This window comes from Melanotaenia boesemani, chromosome 11 (genome assembly GCF_017639745.1).
Source record: "Melanotaenia boesemani isolate fMelBoe1 chromosome 11, fMelBoe1.pri, whole genome shotgun sequence".
NCBI classification, from domain to species: Eukaryota; Metazoa; Chordata; class Actinopteri; order Atheriniformes; family Melanotaeniidae; genus Melanotaenia; species Melanotaenia boesemani.
Window position 1 is genome coordinate 294,955 of NC_055692.1, and position 10,046 is coordinate 305,000.

General features: G+C 43.6%; 1 protein-coding gene across 2 annotated transcripts in view; it reads left to right on the forward strand.

Annotated features, from left to right (window-relative positions):
- Nucleotides 1-3,162: 3,162 nt before the first annotated feature.
- Nucleotides 3,163-10,046, forward strand: part of ptar1 (protein prenyltransferase alpha subunit repeat containing 1) — a 23,104-nt gene continuing 16,220 nt past the window's right edge. For both annotated transcript variants that reach the window (XR_006012087.1, XM_041999916.1), the window contains exon 1: nucleotides 3,163-3,260. Coding sequence is in view for 1 of the 2 variants with exons in the window: in XM_041999916.1 (XP_041855850.1) it covers nucleotides 3,175-3,260 (86 nt within the window). In the remaining variant the exon portion in view is untranslated. The remainder of the gene's footprint in view (nucleotides 3,261-10,046) is intronic.

A 10,046-nucleotide genomic window follows, 5' to 3' on the forward strand; every position in this document is an offset into this window, starting at 1 on the left:
ACTGTAGGGAGCATCCTCACCACATTCTACAGGAGTACTGTAGAGAGCATCCTCACCACGATCTACATGAGTACTAGAGAGCATCCTCACTACGTTCTACAGGAGTACTGTAGAGAGCATCCTCACTACGTTCTACAGGAGTACTAGAGAGCATCCTCACGACGTTCTACAGGAGTACTGTAGGGGGCATCCTCACCGCGTTCTACAGGAGTACTGTAGGGAACATCCTCACTACATTCTACAGGAGTACTAGAGAGCATCCTCACCATGTTCTACAGGAGTTCTGTAGGGAGCATCCTCACCACGTTCTACAGGAGTACTGTAGAGAGCATCCTCACTACGTTCTACAGGAGTACTAGAGAGCATCCTCACTACGTTCTACAGGAGTACTGGAGAGAGCATCCTCACTACATTCTACAGGAGTACTGTAGGGAGCATCCTCACCACGTTCTACAGGAGTACTAGAGAGCATCCTCACTACGTTCTACAGGAGTACTGTAGAGAGCATCCTCACTACGTTCTACAGGAGTACTAGAGAGCATCCTCACGACGTTCTACAGGAGTACTGTAGGGGGCATCCTCACCGCGTTCTACAGGAGTACTGTAGGGAGCATCCTCACTACATTCTACAGGAGTACTAGAGAGCATCCTCACCATGTTCTACAGGAGTACTGTAGGGAGCATCCTCACCACGTTCTACAGGAGTACTGTAGGGAGCATCCTCACTACGTTCTACAGGAGTACTAGAGAGCATCCTCACTACGTTCTACAGGAGTACTGTAGGGAGCATCCTCACCACATTCTACAGGAGTACTGTAGAGAGCATCCTCACCACGATCTACAGGAGTACTAGAGAGCATCCTCACTACGTTCTACAGGAGTACTGTAGAGAGCATCCTCACTACGTTCTACAGGAGTACTAGAGAGCATCCTCACTACGTTCTACAGGAGTACTGTAGGGAGCATCCTCACCACGTTCTACAGGAGTACTAGAGAGCATCCTCACTACGTTCTACAGGAGTACTGTAGGGAGCATCCTCACCACATTCTACAGGAGTACTGTAGAGAGCATCCTCACCACGATCTACAGGAGTACTAGAGAGCATCCTCACTACGTTCTACAGGAGTACTGTAGAGAGCATCCTCACTACGTTCTACAGGAGTACTAGAGAGCATCCTCACGACGTTCTACAGGAGTACTGTAGGGGGCATCCTCACCGCGTTCTACAGGAGTACTGTAGGGAGCATCCTCACTACATTCTACAGGAGTACTAGAGAGCATCCTCACCATGTTCTACAGGAGTTCTGTAGGGAGCATCCTCACCACGTTCTACAGGAGTACTGTAGGGAGCATCCTCACTACGTTCTACAGGAGTACTAGAGAGCATCCTCACTACGTTCTACAGGAGTACTAGAGAGCATCCTCACTACGTTCTACAGGAGTACTGTAGGGAGCATCCTCACTACATTCTACAGGAGTACTGTAGGGAGCATCCTCACCACGTTCTACAGGAGTACTGTAGGGAGCATCCTCACCACGTTCTACAGGAGTACTGTAGGGAGCATCCTCACCACGTTCTACAGGAGTACCGTAGGGAGCATCCTCACTACGTTCTACAGGAGTACCGTAGGGAGCATCCTCACCACGTTCTACAGGAGTACCGTAGGGAGCATCCTCACCACGTTCTACAGGAGTACCGTAGGGAGCATCCTCACCATGTTCTACAGGAGTATTGTAGGGAGCATCTTTACCACGTTCTACAGGAGTACTAGAGCGCATCCTCACTACTTTCTACAGGAGTACTGTAGAGAGCATCCTCACTACGTTCTACAGGAGTACTAGAGAGCATCCTCACCACGTTCTACAGGAGTACTGTAGGGAGCATCCTCACCACGTTCTACAGGAGTACTGTAGGGAGCATCCTCACCATGTTCTACAGGAGTACTGTAGGGAGCATCCTCACCAGCTGTATCTCCTTGTGGGGCGGAGGATGCCGTGCTGCTGACTAAAGAAATGTAAGCAGTGACGAGGACAGCTGAGAATATCATCGGGAGCTCCCTTACTTCTGTTCAGGACCTTGCCTCTCAGCGCTGTGTGTCCCAGGCCAGAAACATCATCAAGGATGCCTCACACCCCCACCATGGTCTTTTTTCACTTCTGCCCTCCGGGAGAAGTTTCTGCAGTGTCGGTGCAGAACCTCCAGGTTCATGAACGGTTCTTTCCCCGTAGCCCTCAGACTCTCAGTCTGTACTGATCTACTGCACTACTGACTTTTAAAATCGTATCATACTGAACTCTGTACTGCTTATGCCTTTTGCACAGTTTTTTTTTTTTTTTTTTTTTTTGCCATTTGCTGTCAATACTGTCTATATTTTATATCACTGTCTATATTCTATGTTTTATGTTTTATATTTTTTATACTGTTGTGAACGAATGCAACAACATTTAGTTTGGTATACACTGTATATCTATATAAGTCTAATCTCACTCTTTTTGGAAAATCCTGCTCTGACATCTTCGTTCTCCAAAACATTTTTTTCCTTCCACACATAGTTTGTTTTTATGAAGATAAGAAAGAAGATAACAGATATTCATGAATCTGATTTTCATTTTAGTAAGATTTTTGTTCATAAATAAACCCCCCCCCCCCCTTCATATGTGATATTAAAAATACAGTTTAAGTACTCTGTTTTTGTTTTCCCTCGACAAGTTTGGTCCTTTTTTTTGTAATTGTGTTGTGTTTTTATTTTACTGTTATCTATAATTATTTTAATCCCCATGTTGACTTCTGTTATTTTGACAGTTCAGTTTAACCGGTTTTATTTTCACAGAAAGCCAAATGTTTACCTTTTTCTAAATATGATTATAAAAGAAAATGTTATTTTTACGGAATAGTGACAGCAGTAAAAGCTCTGACGTAGCAGATGTCCTGTGTGTCGACTGTGTCGAGGCATTTTCATTTTATACACACTTAGTTTCATATTTTAAACTCTGTTTTTTAACCGACTTGCTTTTTAATTACGTTAAAAACAATAAACACAAACAAACAAAAAGGCTGTTTCTACGTTCAGCAATGTAGTTATTCAGTAGGAGGTTTGTCTCTGCTGGGCTTCCGTATATTTTTATTTCCGGAAGTAGTTCTTTGACCATTCGACGTCATTTGCTATCATAAAATGGCGGAGTCTGAGGAGGAGGTAGACGTCCTGGTCCAGAGAGTAGTCAAAGACATTAACAACGCCCTGAAGAGGAACCCGAACATGTGAGTGTTAAACTGCTGGTCCTGGTCCCGGTCCCGAGTGATCAGAAGTGAAATGTGCAGCAGCCAGAGATTAGCCGCATCCACGGGAGAAGCTTTAGCCCCGGGCTGTGGACGGGGTTCAGGTTCTGGTTCTGGTTTACTGGTTCAGACAACCTCCTGATCCGGTTGGTTCCGGTTCTCTTAACGGTGCTTCCCGGTGTGTTTCTGGTTCGGTAACGGACAGCTGGATGGTGTTTGAGATTAACTGGTATCGCATCAGCTGGTTTAGGTGGCTGAATCGATGCCTGCTCAGAATTCCGGAAAAATAAAGCGATTTAAAAAAGTTGTGCAGATTCAGTTTATGTTCATGTTTCCTGAATTTACTGCTTACATCCTCCATGGCTCCTTCGTAGCTCCTCCATGGCTCCTTCGTAGCTCCTCCATGGCTCCTTCGTAGCTCCTCCATGCAGTGGCGGATCTAGAAAAAATTACATGGGGGGGCAAAGGAGAGGCAAGAGGTCCAAGCAGGGTGGCTATGCTTGACGTCCTCATTTAACTATGTGAAAATCCTCCATAATCAAATGCAGTCAATAAAAATACCCACAAAACTCTTTAAAGCTATTTATTGTATTAGTATATCCTGTAAGAAAATGATTTAAAAAATTGTTATAATGGAGGGAAGAAAGCCTTCTTCCCCCCAAAAAAATAAAACAGAAAAGAAATACAAAAAAATAACTTAAATCACTGTACAGGACTGATTTCAGCCATTACTTTTAAGACAGCTTTAGGCGAAGGTTGTTGTGCTGTGCAGCAAAACGTCTCACAAAGACATCCAAATCCATTGCTTTGGCTCGCTGCTTCTCTATGCTAAGGATAGCTAGATTGCTTAAACGATCATCTGTCATGGTTGAGCGCAGGTGGTTTTTGACAAGCTTTAAAGTAGAAAAACTCCGTTCACACCCTGCGGTACTCACTGGCAAAACAATGGCAATCTTGCACAGTCTAAATAGTTCAAAGAAAACTTCCTTAAAAGGTTCCAGGAACGTCACAAACTCAGTCAGACTAGTTGGGCAAACTTTGCCATTTGCTTTGCTTCTTTCAAGAAGTCTTAATGCCTGGCGCATCTCAGTTTTTAAGTCTTGCAAGTCAGAGCCATATGCCTTAGCCACTAAAAACACCAAGTCCTCCTTTAAGAAGTCAATGTTTGATGGGTTTAATGCTTGTATACCTCTCATTATGTTACAGCTGGAGTTTGAGAAGCGTCTCTCCATCTCACCCAGCACTGAGTCGATAATGGGAAAGAATATACTGATTCTGAAAGCATCTTTGCTGTTGACATCTGCTTGGTGTCCAAGTGTGGAAGTTACAAGGCTATCAGCCAGTCTGATAGATGTTTGTTTGGATCTTTTTGATTTGGCAATGGTAGAAATATTGCAACTGTTGCACATTTCAGTCACTGCATCCCATAGCTCATCAAAGCTCTCCTCTTTGCGGTAGTCTTCTAGAGCATGTCTGAGGGCTTCAGTAAGGTCAGCTGCTTTAGTAAGGTCCACTTTGGTTGACTGGAGCATCTCAGACAAAATCTTTGTTTCACCTAGGACTTTTCTGAAGACAACAAGGAGTCCTATGAAATTAAAGTCAATCTGAGAGCGTAATCCTCTTGCTTCTACAGCTCTTTGTGGATTAGCCTCATTTGAAATGTCTTCCAGCACTCTGATAACTGCAGTCAACCTGTCCATAAGGTTTTTGCATGCAGCATAGCGACAGGCCCACCTAGTGTCACTAAGTTTAGGTAATTCTCGAGGTGGTCCATTGAACATTTCTTTTTGAACATTAGTCCACTTATTGTGAACATATGAGCCTGACATGAATGTGTACAGTCTTTCCAGTAGAGTGAAAAAACATGCAGCTTCTGGGACACTTTTCACAGAGTCAACAATCACAAGATTCAAACAGTGTGCACTGCAGTGAACATAGAACGCATATTTAGCAACTTCCTTAATTCTTGTTTGAACACCAGAACACCTGCCACTCATCACTGCAGCCCCGTCATAGCCTTGGCCTACCAGATTCTCTTTATACTGCAATCCATACTTCTCCAAGCATGATATTATTTTCTCGGTTAAACTGGCAGCATCCAAGTGTTCAGCTCTTTGGTATTCCAGGAAGCTTTCCTGAACCACACCATCATAATAATATCTGACAACTAAAGACAACTGCTCATTTTTTTTCATGTCTTTTGTCTCATCTGCTAAAATAGAAAAATGTTCACTTTCTTTGACCTCCTTGAGAATTTCCTCTCTCACCATTTCAGCTAAACACCCCAGAATCTCATTTTGAGTGCCTTTACTGGTGTACTTAGCATTCCTGGGACCTTGCGACAGTCGTCGTTTCACAAAGGCATCACGTTTGCTGATAAGATCTAAAATCTCGAGAAAATTTCCCTTGTTTTTTGATGACTGAGTTTCATCATGGCCGCGTTGGGAAATGTTTTGAGTTGCTGTCAAAAGCAAAACTTCAGCAAGAGTTTTAATGTACTCCCGGTTTTCAGTTACTTGTTTTTCATTAACATCTCCCATCATTTTGAGTACAGAAGTGTCTTTACTTGACATACTCTTGTACTGACTCCATGCTATCATGGCATTTACATGGGCATCTGACTTAGCATGTATGTTGAACCCACTGTTTTTGGATGTGGCCTTCTTCCAATTGCTATATCCATTTTCTGATGCAAATACACTTGTTTTTGACACAGCAAAATGTCTGCAGGCAAAGCAATAGGCTGCATCTTTTGAAGAAGAATATTCAAGCCATGACCAAGTGTTGTACCAAATGCTTTGGAAACTCCTCTTTGCTGCTCCATGAAGTGTTTTAGGGAATGTCTTTAAATCTGGCTGCACTACAGCGTCATCTTTGCATCTTGATATATCTAAAAGAAACACATACATACACACACACGCACACGAACACACACGCACACATGTATATATTTATACGCTTTTTTCAGCTTTTTAATGCACTTGTAGATTTCACTGACAATATGTTGTTTATTGTAACATCTAATGTCTGCACTAACCTAAATGGAGAATAGATACTGTACATACCAGGTGGTCCAGCTGGAATAAAGGGTGGATTTCCTGACTCTGTGCCTTCCTTTTCTCTTTTCTCTAAATCAGCCTCTTCTCCGCTGTCCTCTGTCTCTCTCAGTGATTCTGAAGACTTTTCCTCTTCATCCCCTGCATCACTTTCTTCACACTCAGTCATTCCTTCATCTGTTACTGTGGCTTTCTTTATCTGTGACCCTCCTGGTGTCTCTGCCATCTCTTCTTCCTCACATCTTCCTCCCATCTCTTTCCCCTTCTCATCATCTCTCACTTTCTTTCCAAAAAAACTGGAAATGTCTCCACTTTTAAATTTTCTTTTCATCGTGGCCTGTGGATTTCAAGCATCACAATTACATTATTTTCATCGCATAATATAAACAGCTTATAACAACATAAAGTGATTTATCACATTTACACAAGTCGCACGGTTATATTCAGACACGTGTTATTTTGCGCAGCCTATTTTTTATGTTACATGTCTTACAGTATGGATGGATGTAGAGTAACAGGGTTTCATTGTGCGGTCTTTTGCTCTAATCATCGTATAGAACCACCAGTCAGGCTTCAGCCCATAAAATAATGACCCCTAAACATTTCTGAGCCATGGAGAAACTGCTTTTGTGTTAACTGTTAGCAAAACTAATCAGGAAAATGTGCTCTAACAATACAAAACAGGAGTGAGTACTGCTAGCAAGCAATTAACGAGCGAGCGTGCTAAGCCGCGGTCATCCGTCTTTTTTCTTTTTTTTTAGGAGACATCTATTTTATAACTAGTTTATTTGTACTTAAAAACTTTGTGCCTTAGAGCATCACATGGCGAAAAAATAGCCTTACCTGTCCTACTTAATGACTCCACCCTTCCAGACTGAATACAGTCTCATTAACGAGGCGTGGTGACTGGTGCACTGTCGCGCAGCGGGATGCAAAAGGTGTCTGACGCAGGGCCGTAACTAAGCTTTTCGTGTGCCAAAGAGTTTAGTTTAAATTATGTTTTTTTTTTTCTTTGGTAAAATATTTTTCCAATTCAAACATGTGCTTTTAAACATTCAAGCAATTTGGTTTTATGAGATTCATTTTAAAGACATAAATATTGGGGGGGCAGTTGGGGGGGCATGGCTATAAACCAGGGGGGCTGTTGCCCCTCCTTGCCCCCCTGTAGATCCGCCCATGCCTCCATGGCTCCTTTGTAGCTCCTCCATGGCTCCTTCGTAGCTACTTCATAGCTTCTTCATGGCTCCTCCATGGCTCCTTCATAGCTCCTCCATGGCTCCTTCGTAGCTCCTCCTTCGTAGCTCCTCCATGGCTCCTTCATGGCTTCTTCATGGCTCCTTCATAGCTCCTTCATGGCTCCTTCATGGCTCCTCCATGGCTCCTTTGTGGCTCCTCCATGGCTCCTTCATAGCTCCTTCATAGCTTCTTCATAGCTTCTTCATGGCTCCTCCATGGCTCCTTCATAGCTCCTCCATGGCTCCTTCATGGCTTCTTCATGGCTCCTTCATAGCTCCTTCATGGCTCCTTCATATCTCCTTCATAGCTTCTCCATGGCTCCTTTGTGGCTCCTCCATGGCTCCTTCATAGCTCCTTCATAGCTTCTTCATGGCTCCTCCATGGCTCCTTCATGGCTCCTTCATAGCTTCTCCATGGCTCCTTTGTGGCTCCTCCATGGCTCCTTCATAGCTCCTTCATAGCTTCTTCATGGCTCCTTCATAGCTCCTCCATGGTTCCTCCATGGTTCCTTCATGGTTCCTCCATTGTTCCTCCATGGCTCCTTTATGGTTCCTCCATGGCTCCTTCATGGTTCCTCCATGGCTCCTTTATGGTTCCTCCATGGTTCCTCCATGGTTCCTTCATGGTTCCTTCATGGTCCTCCATGGTTCCTTTATGGTTCCTCCATGGTTCCTTCATGGTTCCTCCATGGCTCCTTCATAGCTCCTCCATGGCTCCTTCATGGCTTCTTCATGGCTCCTTCATAGCTCCTTCATGGCTCCTTCATATCTCTTTCATAGCTTCTCCATGGCTCCTTTGTGGCTCCTCCATGGCTCCTTCATAGCTCCTTCATAGCTTCTTCATGGCTCCTCCATGGCTCCTTCATGGCTCCTTCATAGCTTCTCCATGGCTCCTTTGTGGCTCCTCCATGGCTCCTTCATAGCTCCTTCATAGCTTCTTCATGGCTCCTTCATAGCTCCTCCATGGTTCCTCCATGGTTCCTTCATGGTTCCTCCATTGTTCCTCCATGGCTCCTTTATGGTTCCTCCATGGCTCCTTCATGGTTCCTCCATGGCTCCTTTATGGTTCCTCCATGGTTCCTCCATGGTTCCTTCATGGTTCCTTCATGGTCCTCCATGGTTCCTTTATGGTTCCTCCATGGTTCCTTCATGGTTCCTTCATGGTTCCTCCATGGCTCCTCTATGGTTCCTTTATGGCTCCTTCATGGCTCCTTCATGGTTCCTCCATGGTTCCTTCATGGTTCCTCCATTATTCCTCCATGGATCCTTTATGGTTCCTCCATGGCTCCTTTATGGTTCCTTTATGGTTCCTCCATGGCTCCTTTAAGGTTCCTCCGTGGTTCCTCCATGGTTCCTCTATGGTTCCTTTATGGCTCCTTCATGGCTCCTTCATGGTTCCTCCGTGGCTCCTTCATGGTTCAGCTCAAAATGGAACGAAATCTGATGTTTCTGTTAAATGCATGATCACTTTACATTTTCACACAGTTGTTTTAATAAAGGCTGTTTATATATTAACATGATAAATCACCTCTGCCTGAAATCTGCTTATACACACACGTTGCCTCCCGATGTGCCTATCGGGGTGTGAATGTGTGTGTGAATGGGTGAATGTGATAAGTAGTGTAAAGCGCTTTGAGTGGTCAATCTGACTGGAAAAGTGCTGCATAAGTACAAGTCTATTTACCATAATGGCGAATTCATGCATCATCTCACCAACCGTCACCATGGTGATAATTTCTGTCCTAAAAGCAGCAGATGTGATGACTGAAGTTAAACAGCCGAAACTGATGAAGAGTCAGGATCAGATGTGGATATATTTAAAAATTGTATAGAGGAGGTTTACTCAAAAAGATATTTTCATTTGTGCAGATGTCATTAACATTGTCAGTGACAGCCAGGGCCGGCCCTAGGCCGGCAGGTGCCCTAGGCAAAACAGGAGTTTTGCCCCCCACCCCACGCGGCAAAATGCTTGTTAAGGTACAGTATAGGGCTGGGCGATATGAACCAAATCTTATCTCTCGATATTCTTTACCTGAATCATGATTTACGATAAATAGCTCGATATATTTTTCTTTGTCAAGTAACCAAAGAGACAGCTCTAATTTACAGCCTTCATGTCTAAATATACTTTTATTAAGGATCGGCAGCACATGTGGATTAAAACAGCTGACTGAAATAAAAGTAGCTTTACATTAAATTAAAATCTCCTAAAACAAAATGAATGAAAAATACTTTTCAATGACCACAACGAAATTACAGCTGTGCAAAAAGCAAAAGAAAAGATGCTTCTAACTCAAAACAAGCTATCTCCATATAAACGACATTCCCTTCTTCTATATTGCGTCTGATTAAGTGTCGAAATATTTGAAAATCTCGATATATTGTCCAGCCCTAGTACATAGCATCTATGCTAGGTAGCGTTAGCCCGCTGTGGAGGTCTGAGTGAAGAGTCGAGCCTCAGTGTTCAGTAACTCAGA